This window comes from Schistocerca piceifrons, chromosome 1 (genome assembly GCF_021461385.2).
Source record: "Schistocerca piceifrons isolate TAMUIC-IGC-003096 chromosome 1, iqSchPice1.1, whole genome shotgun sequence".
Taxonomy (NCBI): domain Eukaryota; kingdom Metazoa; phylum Arthropoda; class Insecta; order Orthoptera; family Acrididae; genus Schistocerca; species Schistocerca piceifrons.
In genome coordinates this window covers 365916276-365935994 of record NC_060138.1, presented here as the reverse complement: position 1 = coordinate 365935994, position 19719 = coordinate 365916276, and the positions used below count along the sequence as shown (strand labels likewise).

The 19719-nt window shown below is 38.9% G+C and overlaps 1 protein-coding gene across 2 annotated transcripts in view; it reads right to left on the bottom strand.

The window, feature by feature from the left end:
- The window catches only part of LOC124785919 (serine/threonine-protein phosphatase 2A 56 kDa regulatory subunit epsilon isoform), a 277259-nt gene that overhangs the window by 20522 nt on the left and 237018 nt on the right, over window positions 1-19719 (bottom strand). The window contains exons 9-10 of one of the 2 annotated variants that reach the window (XM_047254221.1): window positions 12367-12596; window positions 11638-11706 (exon numbers count right to left, since the gene is read on the bottom strand). In XM_047254221.1, coding sequence (XP_047110177.1) covers window positions 11673-11706; window positions 12367-12596 — 264 coding nt within the window. In that variant the 3' untranslated portion in view covers window positions 11638-11672. The remainder of the gene's footprint in view (window positions 1-11637; window positions 11707-12366; window positions 12597-19719) is intronic. The other variant, XM_047254220.1, reaches the window with a different exon arrangement.

Below are 19719 nucleotides of genomic sequence, written 5' to 3'. Positions count from 1 at the left end.
TCCTCCTGCCTTTATACCTATTAGGTAGAATGCACCTAAAAGAGTCTTCATCTCTGGTTTTGTGGTGTGTCTGCAGTCTCGTCCTCTTGAATATTGAAGTTCAACTCTTTTACTATTCTGGATGTATCTGTTTGTATTTTCCACAAGGTTGTCAATCATCCCATCAGTAACAAATAGGTAAAATGCATCAATTTCTTTTTCCATAATTTCAGCACCTGCTCTTGGACTTGGCAAAACTTTTAGGATGTTATTGGCCTTAGTTTTAGAAGAAGAAGGAAGCAGTTCACTTACACAAATAGTTTGTTTATCTTTTCCTACGTAAAATCGGTAATCATCTGTTTGTTGTTTCCCCTCTTCAATCAGGTAGTCATCTGTTTCCTCAGCTGATTGTTCGGAGTCACTTCTGGTTCCAACCCAATCAAAGGTAGGGCAATATGCGAAAAATACTGAATTACTTGCAAGCGGTCCTGCAATAACTGTGCAACATTTTATAGGTATGGTGACTTAATCGGTGAGTTTCTTCTCATGATGGCTACCATAAATTTTTGGCACACACTAAAACGCCACGAACTTCAACAACAGATACATCAGTTTGGTTTTTTTTTTTTTTTTTAAAAAAAAATCAGAAACTTTCTCCTATTTCAGCCCTGTAAGATAGTTAAGTGGACCTATGCATCATTCAACAACTCTGTACGTCAACAGGACCAGATGATGACAGAGTATGTTACCAAAATATTGTGGCAGTTGCGAACTAGCATAAAAAAAAACAACAACAACAACAACACCCGCCTCAGAAAATCTGAGACTTTTCTGTTTACTGATTAGATCATGGAATTGTTTTGTTAGCTTTCACTGAAAAGATTTGACAGTAAAGAGATATTGTAACACAAACTACAAATCCATGAACACCCATGGTGTCTTAACCATTTTGAGACCATTTATCACCAACAGAAATCAGGAACAGAGCGAACACCAGTCTAATGTTCAGGTTGCATACTTCACAAATCCAATTGCCGCTGACACGTCAGTGCTAAGAGGTTACCTTCATTTGCGTTGTAGTTCCGCGAGTACAACAAGTCTGAGAACTGTGGTGCAGTGAAACATCCACACTTGTGACCTGGTTTTCTCTTACCGAAGCACGCAGAAATGTAAGGCTATTTGCGACTTACTGTTACTACAGAAGATGAGTACATAACCTTGCTACTGTACAGTAGCACTGACAAGGCAAAATGACCGATTGTTGGGATATGATGGCCTTTAAGGAAGCTGTGGTTTGTGAGTCTGTGAAGGGTGTAAGGCAAAAATTAAGTGATACAAAGTATATAATTACAAATTTATTCCATTAAAAGAGGAGTTATGCCTGGAATAAATTTTGTGCTATTGTCCACACTTTCAACAAAAAACAAAAATTCCGTGCAATGGAAACAAAATGATTGTATTCTTGCTTATTCCACCTCTATCAAGTAAAAAGTACGTGCTGCATTGAACAAAAACTGGGCACCTAGCAAATTCACTTTCATATCCCTGCGACATCTGGTCATGGTAATTTTGCATTTATGGGTTAACAGCGAGATCTGTAGGTTATTCATTTCTCTAATTTATTTTAGTAATTAATCACCGTTTAGAGACTGCACTTCATCCTTGTTTCACATTTTCTGGTACTGCTGTTACAGATTTGGTAGCGCCTCGAAAGTGTGTGCTTGTCAGCGTAATTGTTAAGACATTCTCTTACCAGATAATAAATATTAAAATAAATTTACAGTAGTCTTCAAAAAAGTTTTATCTCTATAAACGTATGTACAAACAGAACAATATTTACTGCTAAATGATCAGTCATTACATTGTTATACAACTTGCTTCTGTCATTTAGGCTTGTCTGACATTTTGTGACATATCAACTTGCACTTGAGAATGGCTAAAAAGTTGAAATCATGATTACACGAAATAAATTTCTTCCGAAACAGCTGCATATGTAGCAGGAATGCAACGAGTTGATTTTACTTGTACAAGTCAACAGACTTTTTAAGTGGCATGCGGTGGAGACTTATGAGTGGAGTTGATGGGCACATGGAGACAGTGAGTTTGGAGATGACATCACAAGACCTGATGGTGAGTTTAAAGTGAGTATACAGAACTCGTTTCTGATCTTTTGTCACCAAACTACTGTGTATCTACAAAATATATGAGGTGGACATTTCATGTTAGATATTTTGGTTGGTTTGACTTGCCAATGTGCTGAACAACACATTAATTGCAATTTTTTAGGAATTAAAACGTTAGTTTTGCCAAGGCAAGGGAATGGATTTCATTTACTCACAGACAAATAGATTTACAACCAAAGATTTGTTTTACTTGCACTTGGAGGTTTCATCACTGCTGCTGGAAGTATCTTGGAAATGTGTGGATTGTAGTTCAGGGCAGTACTGGACTGGGTGCACAGGAGTGCTGCTCCTAGGTAATCCACACAATTTTAAGGCCTTTACTCTTGACCACGACACTGAATAAAGACATCCTTCAATGTATTGTGATTAACCTCACAAGAAAAGATTTGGATGATACTACCAGTTTTAGAGAAAGTCCTAAATTTGGCTCCCACATCAAAGAGCCTTTACATTACTGAGTTTATTTTCTCTGTGGAGCAAGCAATTAATAACTTTCCTGAGAGCTAGCAGAAGAAATCAGGCAGGAGGTTTCACATGTGTTGCATTGGGCTCCATCCCTGAGGGTTAGTATTTCCTCTGTAGAAAGCATAGCTATCTGGTCCGTTAGAGAAGATCCAGATTTATTAATTATCCCAGTGGACAAAGATAATGACATACTACTTTCACGGGATGATTAAATAACAGGGTCACACATGGACAAGGGAAAAAATTCCCGGATTTCCCAGTTAAAAAATACACTTTTTCCGAGGTAAGACACAGTATAGTTCCCCTCACAACTGTAAAACTTACCAATCCTTTAAATGGTTAACGTTTCATATTCCAGCACAAAACTTCCAGGTGCTTTAGAAAAAGAAACCCAGCTTAAAAAAAATTAAACATGGTTTTTTTGAAAGACCTTTGATGTGGAGCAACAAGTACGCTGCATATTTATTTAAAATAATGACATAGATACCTGATCAACTGTGCTTCGAAATTCTTCTAAGTGGCTGGTCCTCAAAGTGACAAGTTCTAAACGAGAGTCAAACACAAGGTGATTTAAGAAATTCCTTGCACATTCTCACACATAACGTAACTCATCTTGCGTAAAAGGAAATTTACTTTGAAAGTAAAGCTTTTCAAACCACCATTCACAATATTTTCCCTGAGACCTGTTAGGAATAGGTTCATTTCAGCAGTTGTTAGAGAGCGCCAGAAAACAGGCATTACTGTGCGTGTGCAGGTATGACAACGTTCGAAGCCTATACATTTGAAGGTATAATGTATTAAAAGATCTTACATTATGTCATAAAAGAAACAGGACATCTGAGGATACTCCAATAGCAATGGAATTTCGTAAACCATACAAAAATGCATAATTGGATTTGAAGTGCACTTTCGTATGTCCAGATTTACAATGACAAAAGCCCCAACCTGATACCAAGCTTTTCACTGCAGTTTTTGGGACGTAAATTTTCTTGGAGTACCAGTACAGTATTATCTCATGTTTGGTTCTTTATTATGGCATGATGCCATAAGTGCTAGAAGACGAAAACATGCATTTGAAATTCAGCGAACAGTTGGAACTAGCCAATATTGTGGAACGAAACTTTTTGTTTCAAATAAATTGACTGCCTTAGCAGAGAAGACTAATAAAAGCCAAATTTCTTTAGCAAACTAATAAAAATAACTTCATTGTTTGAGGCATTTAGCTCTTGACTGCACAACATGTCGAAATAAAATAAAATCAGAAAACTGAAACTAATAATATATTATAGCCTTCCGTAATTATGTGAATGTATTTTAATTCACTGGATAGCTTCTGGCCACAGAAATCCGTTTTGCATTCATTTGACATGGGAGCTGCAAACAAAGAGGAAACAGCAAAATCACTAAATGTAAACATGGGTCACGTGGTGATAGTATACGACAGGATACTAGCATAATAGGACCAGCGTGGGAAGAATACATGGACCAAAGAAGGTGGAAGTGGCTGATTGGTGAAACCACAGTCCAACTGCGGTTTGTGTGGTCAACGTAGTATTAAGTACAATATTAAAAGTGTGTTTCATTTGCCTGCCAAGATTAGAACTCTCCTTGGCATGGTTACAGATGAGCTAGAACTGAGGATGTCTGGTATTGTCAGAATCCCTTGCTGTTGTGTAAAAATGTATTTTGGCCAGAGAATTTGTACTGGTGTTTATTGCAGCTGTGTTGAGCACCACTACCACACACAATTACACAACTTGAGAAATCTGCAGTGGCAGAGCACTGTCTACCCGAGGGACACAGATAGAGACATGGGCTATACCTTAAGTAAAATGTGGAATTATGAGGGCAGCGTTGGTGTATTCACAGCATGAATCAGTTCTGATGAGATTTAGCAAACAGTGTCCTCACCTGACGGTGTTAGCACATGGATGGCCAATGTACTGTGTCTAGATGACTGTATGATCTGGGTGCAGACTTGACAAGAATATAATCAGTTTGTCATCACTGGTTTCTCTAATTAAAGGCAACATTTCTTTTTGTAACTGCACACAATTTCCTCCACATTCTACACACTGTTAAATGTGGAATGACACATCTGTCCCACCAAACATTTGCTGTAAACTACTGAAATGTATTAAAGAGGCATGACACAATATTACAATGATATCCAAGAACAGAAAGAATTCAATTTCACACTTTTAGCACAATTGATATGTTCATCTAATGGTGAAGAAAAACAGGAATGAAATAATGAGTGAAGGAGATGATTTAATATCTCAAGGTCAGAAGCACCCACATTAGACACATACTGGAAACAGTATTTGACACTACTAGATGCCAGTCTTAATCTTTCCAGGTGAACTAATAGCAACACAAGATGCACGGTCCATTTTTCTCATTAGCAATGATATACCACTAACGAGAAGCTTTCTCATCTTAGGATGCACTACTACTCAAAAATCATATCAATTTCAGATGGAGCATTATTTCTCCAAAGCAATTCTCAAAGCATAAAAGAACACGTTTGCAGCTAGTACATCAGTTCGGTTTTGACAGTTGTGGATGCGAGAAGTATACAACTGTGGACTTGGTGTAAAACACAAAGTAACAAGACTTACAGTAGTTTAGAAGAAATATTGGAAACATTAAACTATGTGAAATGCAAGTATTTCACCAGCCTGGAATGTAAAGAGTGAAGTAAATGTGTTTCGATGACAATGACATTAATAAAATTGATATTAGGTTGAGACGTATCATAAGAACGAGTTACAACCTTTGCCAATTGTCTAAAGTGGAATGCAAACTCTCCCATTTGGTCATACACACTAAAAATAAAGCCCAGTACTGGGAATAGTCATTTAAAAGAGTACAGAGTGTCTCAGTACAAGTGTGCCGTTACAATGGTTATCATTGTAAGAATAGGTAATTCTAACTGAAGATTTATATTATCATTATATTTTTCCAGAACTTCTAGGAAGTCCTGCATCATCACAATTGAGATTTATGATGGCTCAGCTGCAAAATATCTATACAACGGGGTTGCAAAGTTTTTAATCACCTAGTCAGAAATCACCACACCACCAAACCACAGTGTACCGAAGGAGGAATGAAAAACGAAACAGTGCATCCCACTGATAAAGTAAAGTATTAGGTCATAGTTTGGTTCTGGCAACAGCAGAAACGTTGCAGCAATCGGGTCAAGTTGAAATTCAAATTTTACTGCCGCATAATATCGTTGGTGTCCACAGATGATGTTATGTACACAGTTGTCCTAGCAGTGTGTGTTCTCTGTCTGTGTGCGGTCCTTTCATGAATAAAGTTGTTTGTTAAACACGTGTCACTGCCTTAATTTCAAGTCCTAATCCTAACAGGTTATGTGCCCAGGTCACGCGATCGGTAAAAGCGATACTCTTCATTTATATGGAAACGGAAATTCGTAAGCTGAAGTGCGGGAATAAACTGAGTCCGTTAACGCGACAAATATAGCACACATGGCTGCTGCACACAGAGTTCGAGTGGAAACGTTATCATGTGATAACTACGACACATGAAGAATTCAAGTCGAAGCAGTACTCGTCATGAACGACACGTGGGGGTATGTATCTGAAGACATACTGCAACCTGCAGTGACTGGTGAAGGTGCTGCACTCGCCGCTGCACAAGACACGTACAAAGCGTGGTTAGCTGCAGACAGGAAGGTGAAGGCAGACCTCACTCTATCCATCAGCCCCACAGAACTGAAGCAAGCGAAGAACTGCAGCACATCACGTCAGGCATGGCTCAAACTTTAATCAATTTACGCATCCAAAGGACCTGCTCGCAAACCAACACTACTGAAACATCTTGCCCTTCACGAGATGCAACCTAGTGACGATATAACACGGCATCTTAATGAATTCTTCGATGCAGTGGACAAATTACAAGCAATGGACATCAATATAAACGGTGATTTATTGTTGATAATGTTGCTCTACAGTTTGCCAGATAGTTACGATAATTTTAGGTGTGCAATCGAATCTCGTGATAATGTACCTGATGTCGAGACACTAAAAGTGAAAATCTCGGAAGAAAACAACGCGAGAGTTTAGATGGACAGTGAAAATGTGAGTGCTACGATGTTTGTCAAACCGGTCGGGCCTAAACATTTTGTAAACAAATCAAAAAGTGCATTAAGTGACTGTGCCAAATTGGAACAAAAATCAAAACAGAAGCCAAGGCAGGAAAAATCATCATTCAGGTGCAGTTTTTCAACAAGAAAGGCCACAAAGAAGAAGAGTGTTTCTTCAAAAGCAAGCTAATTGCGCAAGCTGCAAATAAAATTGATGAAGCTCACTGCTGTTTTCCCATTAACGAACATGCTCCGAAGTCTCAGGACCTAACGCTTATGGTGTATAGACAGTGGTTGCACATCACACATGTGTAACAACCCTAAAGTGTTCACAAGCGTAACCAAAGCGCAAGAAGTTTAACGCTCACAGACAACAGTGCTACCAAGTGACGGCTAAAGGTGACGTATGCATCAAAATCTCAGCCAGTGATACCAACTCCATTATGTTGAAAAACACTTTGTATGTGCCAAAACTAGGAACCAATCTAATCTCAGTCGCAAAGGTTGTGGACAGCAATCACACTGTAACCTTTGAGAAAAATCATCCAGTTATAAGTGACACTAACGATAAAGTTAAAGTGATTGCAAATAGAGTTGGTAACCTGTTTTACTTGCATGAAAACAGCCCAAAGGCCTGTACAGCTGCCAAGACAAAAATTACGAAAAGTGACACGCAAATCTGGCATGCTCGATTAGGACACTTGAACTCAGGAGATATGATTACAATTCTCAACGATGAGTATGTGACAGGCTTGAAATTCAGTGATGCAGACTTCACCAAGTGCACTATATGTCTTGGAGGAAAGATCACATCCACCCCTTTCACCAGGCGGGATGAAAACAAAAGTGAGCTGCTGGAGTTAGTGCATTCAGATGTCTGTGGGCCAATGAGAGAAAAATCTCTAGGTGGTGCAAGATATTTTGTAACCTTCATAGATGACCACAGCAGATGGTGTCAAGTCTACTTTCTTCGATGAAAATCAGACTGGGTGTAAAATCAAATCGTTCCAGTCAGATAACAGCAAGGAATACTGCAACGAAAGGATGGACTCCATCGTCCAAGCGCCAGGAATACAGTGACGTCAAACAGTTCCTTATACACCACAACAGAATGATGTTGCTGAACGATAGAACCGATCCCTGGTTGAAGTGGCTCACTGCATGATGCTGGAGTCTGGAGTGTCTGGACAGCCACCATCACTTTGGGCCGAAGCTATTAACACAACCAACCACTCTGAAATCGCTGCCTAACCAAAGGACTTTCAGGTGGAATTCCACATGAAAAGTGGATGAAGAAGAAACCAGACCTGTCACACCTTCGTGTATTCGGTGAAAGTGTCATCATCCTAGACAAGTCGCCAAACAAGGGGAAGTTTGATCCGAGAGGCAAGCAAGGAATCTTCGTAGGCTACTCAGACCATTCAGTTACCTATCGTGTGTGGGTGCCAAAAGACCACAAGACACACACATCACGAGATGTCAGGTTCCTTGATCATAACAGTTTTGAACCCAAGCAAACCTATGTAGACCTCCCTGCAGATGAACAACATCATTGCCAAAGAAAATGCATCTGCATGGACCTTTCACCAGGAGACTTGAGTGACAACAGAAGCTGTGTGTCAGAATCATTCTCTGATGAAGAACAACTTTACGGTTTTGAAGAAGAAGAAGAAGAAGAAGTCAACTCGCTACCACACGATATCATTTCAGATGATAACCTGTCATGTGACGAGGACAGCAATTCCTCAAGTGTCACACCTGCTCCACAGCTTGCACCAGATGTTTCAAGTCATGACATCAACTTTGCTGCTAATGCAACAGAAATCAGTGTTGAGGGTGCATTGAATGGTCCAGATAGTCAAGAATGGTTTAGCACTACATACGATGAAGTCAAGTCTCTAGTCAAGAATGAAACCTGGGACATCGTGGACAGACCAGCAAACAGAAAAATAATTGACTGCAGAACTGTCTTAAGAAACAAATAGGGCAGTGATGGATCCTTGCTACGAAGAAAGGCCAGAATAGTTGCACGAGGATTCAACCAAAGACCCGGAGTTGACTTTGTGGAAACATTCTCTCCAGTTGCAAGAATCAAATCATTCAGACTCCTCATTGCTCTGGCAGTGAAGTTTAACTTGCATGTCTCGCAGCTGGGTATCACCACTGCATTCCTCAAATGTGAAATAGATACTGAAATCTTCATGGAACAGCCGTATTCATTAGCCAAGTTCTTACAGAAAATGAGAGATGTTGAGGAGGACCATCACATAGCCAAAAAGGCAGATGATATGCTCCAGAAGTTGAAATCTGGTGACAAAGTGTGCAAGCTTACAAAAGCCATCTACGGACTGCGCCAAGCTGGCAGACAGTGGCATGCCAAATTAAACGCCACATTAACGTCAATTGGATTGCAGCCCACTAGTGAAGATCCTTGTGTATATGTGGGCAGTGTGGGAAATTCTCAATTCTTCCTGCTCACTTATGTTGACGACATCATAATTGCATCATCAGACCCGGAAAGTACAAGGCAGATCCAGGACAAGTTATCTGCCAGATTCGATGTCAAGGATCTTGGTCCTGTGAAATGCTACCTGGGCATTGACGTAAATCAGTCTGTTGACAAACTCACGCAGTGTGAAAGTGGCTACATCAGAGAAGTTTTACACCGATTCCGAATGGATGACTGCAAGCCCGTAAGAGCCCCGTTTGCGACCGTGATCAAACTGGATGTTACAGCTGCAGGTACAGCGGATGGGACTCAGTATCTGTTCAGGGAACTGCTCGGAGCGTTGATGTACATCGCCATTGGCACTCACCCTGGTATATGCCATGCAGTCAACAAGCTAAGCCAATACAACAACAGCCATGATCTTGTTCACTGGCAGGCAGCTAAACAAATCCTTAGATACCTCAAGGGAACAACTGACAAGAAACTAACCTACGTCAAGGATAACAAGGGAATATTCGGTTTTGCAGATGCTGAGTTGGGAAATTCTGATGCTGACAGGAAGTCGTATACTGGTTACAACTTCATCTTGTGCAAGTCAGCAATCTCATGGTGTTCACACAAGCAGAAGACCGTCGCTCTTTCATAAACTGAGGCTGAGTATATGAGTATCTCCGAAGCAGCAAAGGAAGTGATTCACCTATCAACCACCGTGAAGGAGCTGGGTTTAGCGGAGCTGTCAAACATTGTACTGTTCAATGACAACCAGTCAGCTGGAAAATTGGCAAATAATCCAGTTTTCCACTCAAAGACAAAACATATTCACATAAAGTACCACTTCATTCGCCAGGCCCTGCAAGATTATCCACTGAAACTGGAATATCGGTCAACAGAAGACATGGTAGCAGACATGCTGATGAAGGCCCTTCCTGCGGCGAATCACGAGATGTGTGTTGTTGGACTCTGACTGCAAACCTAGAACCACAAACTTAAGGACTCAAGTTCATCAATTTATACCTGTGTGTAAAAATTGAGGAAGCGTGTTGAGATTCAAATTTTACCACCACATAATATCGTTGGTGTCCACAGATGTTGTTATGTACACAGTTGTCCTAGCAGTGTGTGTTCTCTGTCTGTGTGTGTTCCTTGTTCAGTGTGCGGTCCTTTTATGAATAAAGTTGTTCATTACACACGTGTCATTGCTGTAATTTCAAGTACTAATCCTAAAAGGTCAAACTGGACAGGTAAAGAAGTCAGCTGTCACTCCTGACTGATTTATTTTTAATTTCAAAATTATTACTCTCATAACTGTATTTTTTAGACCACTAGGGGGAGAGGGGGTGGGGATGGGGGGGTGGGGGGGACAGTCTTGGAGGGGCTGTCTATGTGTTACAGTATTTTCACGAACAAGTTAAGGATTAATGTTGTAAATAAGCCAGGCCCGAATACAGGGAGGCCTTGAAAGGTCGCAGTGTTCCATCACTGAAGGTGGTTTGTACTCTTCCTTTGAGTACAGATATATATCTGATGAAACGCAACTTTATCTGTAACTTCTCTTATTACTAACACAACTTCAGTAGATTAATCCTGAAGAACACCACCAAATGTATCTCAGACTTTTCTTCTTTGTGAAGACATATTGAGTCTAATTATTAACTTCTGGAAAAAGAAGTACAAACAGCTAGTCACTAACACCTGTACCTCCTCTTCATCTCTATTTCAAACTATCAGAGTGAAGGACATAAATGTAAAATTAGAATTATGTACTTTCACATACTAGTAGTTAACTGCCAAGTCACATAGATGACGAAACAAACACAAGACAAATTACTTTAACAGAGGAGAGACTTTTAAAGACAGGTAAAGGTTTCTTTTTTCATCAATCACAGAAGTACACAAAGCCATCTAAGACCCAGAAGGTTACCACTATAGTTGAAGGAAAGGAAGGGAGAAATAGTTCTTAGACGTAATCTACACATTTATACAAGCAAGAATACAAGAAAAGTTATTAGTTCTAACACGGAGATAAAAGAAGTTCTACGATGAAGAAACAGTTCATCAGATGATGCCACAACAAAGTACTCCCAAATTTCAGAGGGCGAGATGAATCACAATGTTACAAAAAAGCGAACAGCCCCATGAAATATGACAACAATAGCGGGATACAAGAAATCCAACTGCTAAAAGAAATAGCAACATTTCTCTCTCAATACAAACAAATGGGAAAGCAAACTGATAGTATGATGAGCTCAGATAATTAAACATCAGAAATTTCTTCACAGAAGTTGAGTGTAAAGACCAAAGTAAATTAGGGCTGGTAGTACTGAAGAATGTAGAGTATATAATTATAATCTGACCAAAATTATTTCCCAACCTCCTTAAACAAAATCTGAAATAAGTGTCTACAACCTGTGTAGATGAACTAACTTAACAAAAATGATCAACACAGTTACCTTCAATACGCTGCAAACCTCAATCTCGTCATTAATCATTTGTTATTGGCCAAAGTTTGGTCTGGTGCACTGGAACAAAATAACAAATTTTTACATGTATTTTTTTCCAGCACACCGGTAATGGTTTATAGCTGAGCCACACAAAGCACCGAATAACAAAATGAGTATCGGCTCAGCTCTTGAGATGTCCCCATTTTATTTACATAAGAAACCATAGATGTTATTCATTCTGATAAAGTGGCTTTTACACTGTTTCAAGGTGTGTAAAGTAATCATCTATACAACAGACTGAAAGGGAGGAGGGAAAATTTCTTTCTACTGTTACAAAATAACTTATTACAGCAAAATATGGGTACAGAGCAGTCCTTACAAACTGAATAACTGTATGCATGTTCACTACAGAATTCATGTATTGATCATGACTTTTCACCTTTTGCAACATATGGGAAGAACTAACCAACCAACCAATTTCTCACAGTTCTTTTTACGGAAGCCTGTGTGAATCACAAGTGTCATTGGGTACTTCGGTGAACTATTAACAACTGAATATTTTTTCTGAAAGGTCAGTGAAGATGTTTTGTTTTTCTAGGATGTGGGGGATGGGGGAAAAATGAGGGAAGGAGTTGGAAGTTTGCCTGAAACTAAGCTAACATCTAATATTCAATTCTCCTTTGTCACACGACAATTGATAGCAAAGTTCTACAATTTATGTGAGTCATGCTTACTTACTTCTGCCTGTCAGCTTTATATGAAGCTGTGAGCTCATCAAACAACTTGCTATTCATCTCCATGAATGTTTTGAGCACATTGTACACAAGGGCCACAATAGTCTGATTCCAGTGTTCCTTACTTATTCGGTACAGAGCTGGAAACATTATTGGCATTATCACATTGTTGTGTTCTTCTATTAAACTCATGATGTATTCATTGTTCCAGAAGTACAAAGCACGCTCAGCAACCTGAAAGAAAAAAGGAATTAGTCTATAAAAATAGTATAATCCAATAGAATATAAGATGATAATTAATGCTCAGCATTACAATATTACACTTGGCATCAAAAATGTCCATGCAATTACCTTAAAGGAAGCTTCCTCGTATTAAATTGGTTATATCTACAGCACTTTGCCATTCTTATATTCATCTGATTTCAAAGCAATAATCAAAAAGCCTACAGAAACTGTTTTACACTTGACAAAAGCTTAGAAATCTCCCAATCTTCGAAGCTGATGTATCAAGTGTTTTGAGAAGTGCTTCATACTGCTTTAGAAAGTTAATGTCTGGCCAGTTACCTTCAAATTATAGAAGTAAGAAGAAAATCAAGGAGGGCCTGTCTGTAAGGACCCCCTTGTTAGATAACTATTGTATATATGTCAAATTCAAGCGTGACCAGAAATGTTTGTAATCCGAGCTAAAAAAAGTTGGTGACTTGAATGAACAAAAAAGAATAGACTGACTCCAGGCTGTCCAACTGCCCTTTAACCACCTTAATGTGTTACCAGCTTGAATGTGAAAGTGATACATGGAACTGTTTCCCTAAATTCATTTAATTTCAGTTCAAAATATTATTTTTAGCAACTAATTGGTGTTAATTACAAAAAATCTTCTATACTGCCATTGATTATTGTTATTTTGCAATACTTAAGTAAAAAATATGAGCACTTTTCAAAATATGCACAGGCATATCAAAAATGAGTTCCAGCAAACTGGGACTTCTTGTTAATTTAAATTTAAACAAAGTTATAAATTATTAGTTGTGAATGCTGAACAGCATATGCAAAGAATTACAAGTTGAGACTTCCAGAAGGGTTTGAAATTGAACAAGAACAGCTGAACACAATGAATAAAAGGAACTACAACTGAATGACCAACGTTGGGGCTAGAATGGGGAACAGGAGAATACCTAACACAGAATGAGAATGATCAAACGAGCCCAATGTGGGAACAGCAGAAACGGAACTATGAAGAGGCCAAAGCAGGAACGAGGAACAGTGTAACGGTAATGAGGAACAAGATTAAGGTGGGAATGACACTGATTTGAAGGAAGTGGTGAACAACTGTGCGTTACAAGTTGTTCCTAGGGCCTACTGTTCAGTCTAATAAACCATTCCTTTGGAGTCAGTCCTTTGCGAATGTCCCATCTACTGGGAAAGCCTCTGAGGATAGCTCATACTAAGATTTCACCAAAGAAAATTCCCCATAAAGCATAACAATTTGGTTATGATTACACGTCATGTTACTATGGAATCTTTGTGCCCATACCGCATTCCACATAAATTTTATGTTAATTGAAAATTGGCTTTCACACTTAGCATGGAACAGCAGTCACAGTCACGTCATGAGATGAAAGCTCTGTGCAATATGTTGAGAATGTTATAAAACATTGATGTAGGATAGGTGAACATCCATTTTCCAAAAAATGTAGGATGCAATAAATGCATGAGGACACCTATCAGCATAAAGGATGGACTCATTCATCAAAGTTGAGTGGGAGATGGAAGAAAAATTTTGTGGTACAAGCTGGTAGTTTTGACAGAGAAAAGATATGAAGATAAGAATAAATTCCACAGTAACTAATGGTTGATAGTCTACAAGAAGTGTTAGCAATATCTAAATTCTTATCAGCCATGGTATGTCTATTGATCTAAGACATTACAAGGCTCGGCTACGGTAACAAATACAGGGTCACAATGGCTTGTGTTAGAGGACTGTAGCTTCGCTTTTGCACAGTGTAGGGATTCTGCTGGTAGATGGCGATGTGAGATCAGCATCTACAGGTTGCAGTACAGTGTCAGATAGCATGCCCACAACTGGAGTAAATTTCAAACACGGGCAGCCTGTTAAGACACAGACAGCCTTCCAAAGTCTATTTTCCATTGTTTAATAAAACTTTCAACAGTGAATAATGGCGCTACAGATTGATTTGATTACGAAATGCTTTGCTTGCTCTCAAACCAAGTGAGTACACCTATACCTACAGATACATTAAACTGCAACATTATCTTAAGCAAGATTATCAGAGACTAGTGTGTCACAATAATAAATTGTCTTTGTACCACATCTTTTTCTATACTTTCTTGCAGGCTATTCAAACTCCTTCCTTAGCCTATTTTTATCACAGTTTCTCAACTTACTACATCTGTGTCAAGCCCAGAGCTGAACTGTCTGGAATGTTCCTGTATTAAGGTAAGGAGGTATGTTCATAAAGACGCAGACTTCAGACTGGCATAAGATGTGAGTCACAGTGTTATCTGAGTTATGTTCGCAGCCAGCCCGACTTCTGGCATCAACAGGAAGAATGAGTGAACAAAATTTTAGTGTGGATTCATGCAGTATCAGTTCGGATGCCTGACCGTGGGCAGCAGTGGATAAATTGCTGACATAGGAATAATAAGGTAGTTTGGCCGTAGCCTACACGATCAAACTGCCCTTGCTGAGTTCCAACAGTCAGGAGCGGTGAAGGGTCTCTCATATCCATAGGTCCAGTATAATAGGGCTACCTTGGGGCAGCCTATACTATCTGCATCTAGCCATCTAGCGACGAGGTCCCATGTTCCATGGGGCAGTGTTGAAATAGCCAAAACCAGTAGATCTATTAATACTACAAATGAATTTAAATATATAAAATGTACTTCCACTGTACAAAAACCTCATTCCTATTTCATGTTAGTAGATGGTATAAACACACTACTCACAGCAGAGAAGCCCAACTTTGCATTCACACGGCAAAACTAATGTGGTGAGACAGGAAATTGTTTTAACCAAGTAGGTGGAGTTTGCGAATTTTTCATTGAGATTGTTTCTCAGAAATGATTAAACATCATCAATGAATGTTACTGATGAGCATGTTCAAAGATCACCAAACCCTTGTATTTCTTCATCAGTTATTTTTAGAAAGTGTAACACATATTTTTGGTAAAATAAACATTATTGAGAGCTCAACAAGCAGAATGATCTATCTGTGCCAGAACACAGTAAACATAATTTTTTGTGTGGCAACATTGTTTTAAACTCATGTTTTTTTGGGGGGGATTGCGAGTGCCTCCATTCCTTAGACTGCTGCTTTGATTCTGGAGCATGACACGACAAATCCAAGTTTCATCACTGGTCACAATTCTGTTTAACAGTTCATCTCCATTGCCACTTCATCAAGTAAGAAATATCAAAGTACTGCCAAGTTGCTTCATTTTATGGACAGCCATAAGTTTTTTCGGATCCCAACAGGAACACAATTTGTGAAAATTTAAGCAATTTGTGACAATCTCATGCAAAATAGTTTTTGAAATTTAAAAAAACTCATCACAAAGCATTCCCATTGTGAACTGTCTGTCTTCACAAATTTTCTCATTCAATTTCTCAAGTTAACCTTCACTGACAACTGAAGGCCATCCACTCTGTGCTTTGCCATGGCCATTACTTCATTCATCATTAAATTGTTTTACCTGCTTTCTCACCATTACAGCAGTCATTACAGTTTCACCATAAATTTCTACAACTTTTTCATGAATTTCAGCTGGCTTAACATTCTTTGTGTTCAAAAACCGTATTACAGAATGCACTAAAGTTGGAAGGCTCAGAGAATCCTTAAACATTTTAAACGATCACTAACAAATGTAAACACAACACAATCAGGCTGTAATGAAGTCAGTGGAAAGACAATGAACCAGAGGGACAAGTGTAAATGTGGGGAAATGCGACACTAGTGCTACAGTGACGGTAGAATGAAAGGAAACTTACTTTCCAGACATACCAAGTTTCAGTTTTAGTATGTAAATGGTTAGACATGTAAATTTTAAAGTTTGTCTTGCTAAATGGTGGGGAAGGGCGGGCGGTGGTGGTGGGGCGGGGTATGTTGGAGATAAAATAATAATCAATGAGAATAAATAATTTTTATTCTCTATAATAAGAGTGTCTAACTGTTATTCTTCTTTTGCCTCTATTTAAGCTGTCAGCAAATTATTGTTTTTGTTGACAAAAAGCATAATTTTCTCGCCAATGTACAGAATGATTTTAATTTACGGTTTTTCTTGACATTACTTTTCTTTTCCCACCAAACATGATAACGACAAAAATCTGCAGAGCACTGTTTTTGAAATTGCAGCTTATTACAGTGCACTTTTGTGGGCTGTGCAATCCACCTTGACAATGCTACAGGTAGAACCAGTGAGATACTTAAGATTGGAAGTTGGACTGGCAGGGGAGGTGGGCCACAACTATGTATGTGCTTTACACGAAGACTCTTGGCATGGTCGCTCTAGTGTGAACAGGATGTAGCAGTGGCCACTGAGCATAAACAAAAGAGAAATTCAAATGTCCGATAGGTGAGCAGCTGTGCATGGGGAATAAGCCCCATTTCTCTCTCGCAGCCAGCCTACAACCACGTTCTATCTTTCTGGAAGAGTAGAACCATCACATAGATCACAGATTCCTTCTGGTGTCATGAGACACTCACTCAAAACACCAGGATAAGCACTAGTCTCTTTGCTCATTTTAAATGAAGATATGAAAATAAAGCGCTATGCACAAAACAAAGCAAAGTGGAGTGCACAAACCACTTTGTGACAACTACTGTGCAACTGCTTGCTGTGGTTGGCAATGTTGTAAATGAGGTAGTTCAAGCCTGACCCCAACCAGTGTCTTACGTAACCATAGTTCAGAATAGGCGCCACCTAAAATAGTCACATTATAGTGTTCACAGTTTTGCACAATACCAAATTTAGCTAGCAGACAAACATATGAATTTCTTTGTTCTATGATGTTAAATCCTGAGACAGAGTCCTATGGTACCATAAGAGACCATTCAACTGCCCAATGACATGGAACCAGAGAGTAACTTACAAGCGCACTGATATGTTGTTGCATTCATGCATAGGTTTGCTCTTCATTTTGCAAATATATTCTTACATTCCTGATTTTTCAAAACTGGACTTTGAAAGATCTGCAATTTCAGAAACTAAAATTGGTTACTTTTTACATTTGGATTAAAAAATAATGCTATTTCAATAATTAATACAATTTGATAAAGACAGAGGTGTTTCAAAATGGGAACTCTTTACACTACGGCTCCTGCGCACTTTAAGTCAAATATCAGTGTGAGCCTTAGTAAATGCACTGCTTTGCCTTCCCTTATGCAACTACACCAAACTGAATGTACTTTAAAGAACAACTTCCTAAACAATTTAAAAGAAAAAGACTCATTTCGGTCACAAATAGTTCAAATACCCACGACATTTTTCAGTTTCTTATAATATTTTGTAAGTCCTCCAAAAATTACAGGTTTCCCAGGCAAATCACTGCCTGACTTAATACTGTCGAAATGTGAAGGGCCAGTGCACGAACCATACGAAATGAGTGCCATAAGGTGCAAGTATAAAGCACCTTTTATGCTAGTGAGTACTGTAATGCTCCTTGCATATTATTCCTGTATACAGGTTCGTTTCCCACAAATGGTTAGTTTAGTTTACACATCGGTATAAAAGGACTGCCCTTCTAACAAAAAGTCTAAATACATTTGCAGAATTAATGAACTAATCATGATAATTTCTTTTGTTAATCTGAGTTATATAGCAATAATAAGTTGGAAAATATTACAGTACACAAGTAGACAATGTTGTCATAATAATGAGGCGACCAAGGTTGGATCAAAGAGGAGGGGAGAGTTGAAACTAAATTAAAATCAAATGGTAATTTTTGTAATCTGCACCTAAGTTAAGCACAAAAATTTAGAGTCTTGGACAGTGGATTTCATCATTCAATTCAGTATTCCCCAAGCCACTTTACTTTGTGTGCCTGACATAATGTACTACCTGTACCAGTGACTTGTGTTCCCCCACCTGTTCTAATTGTGGCACACCAAATATTAGCAGGGCTTCTCCATTTACCACAGAAGCACATGCTTTCCATTAGGGCATTATCTGCTTTGCCCACAGCGCAGCATGTACGGCACTATTGAGAACAGTTGCTGCAATCAGCTTTTGATGCTACCACAAGCTGCTGTTTTGGTGCCATTACTGCTACTGCTACGCTGACGTCACATGCTGACTTTTCACTCGCAGTGCACCAAAGTTCGGCCAGTCAAACGCGCCACCTAGTGGTGTCATGTAAAAGCTGCTACTGAAAACGTTCTGACAGTGGTAGCTCAGTGTGAAGGGGACGTTCGTCTTCACAGAGTGGAGTTTTCAGTTTTGTGCAGCATGAAACATGCTTGAAAAATAACACGAAGTACATAACTCCTTGCGTATTATGTTGACCAGTGTTTCCTGTTACTATATAGCTTAATTTTGGAATCAGCAATAGTAAATTAACTTTATCTGAGATTACTCACAAACTTTTACACATTGTAGTCCATAGTGGACTGCTTTTGATGCTGCGACTGTAAAGTTAAATTACAAAGTACAGAGAATTTCTACATCAGTTGTTTTACTTGTTAAGTACTAAGCATTTTGATGTTCACCTATCATCTCCAGGTGGTAAATGGATCAAACTAATTGATGAAACTAAATTAGTTTTACTGTATGTACTCAGGCAGTGAAAAGTGAGCTTTTGTGCACAGACTTACTCGATGTGATGAGTCCTCTTGAGCATATGATAGTGTATATTACATTCAAGACTATAGCATTATGTACCTGTAAGCAAGCTTTGTTTTGTTTTAGGGTGCAAAAACAACTAAAGCCATACATTCCCATATCACGACTGTAGAAAATGAAGACAATTAAGGACTACACACTAAGTCCAATTGACAGAAGGAAAGACAGCTAAAAACAGGGGTCTTGGAGGAAGGTCGATACAATTAGCCATAGACACAATGGAAATCCTGAACTGAAGTTCAAATGTTCTTTGCCATATTCCTATGACGGATCAAAGTAAAACACGCTACCGCCCATGTGTAGTTCGCTAAAACAGCCGATAACTCTCGACAGCAAATATAAATGAGAACATAAGTGGTTAAAAAAAGGCATTTCCCATCAAATCAATGTGGACCAGGGACCCACATAAACGTCACAATGGCTTCATAAAGAGTGAGCAAGTGAAAGCTTTCCTGAACCCATTGCACCAAGGGATGGACGGCATACAGCTTACAGAGGC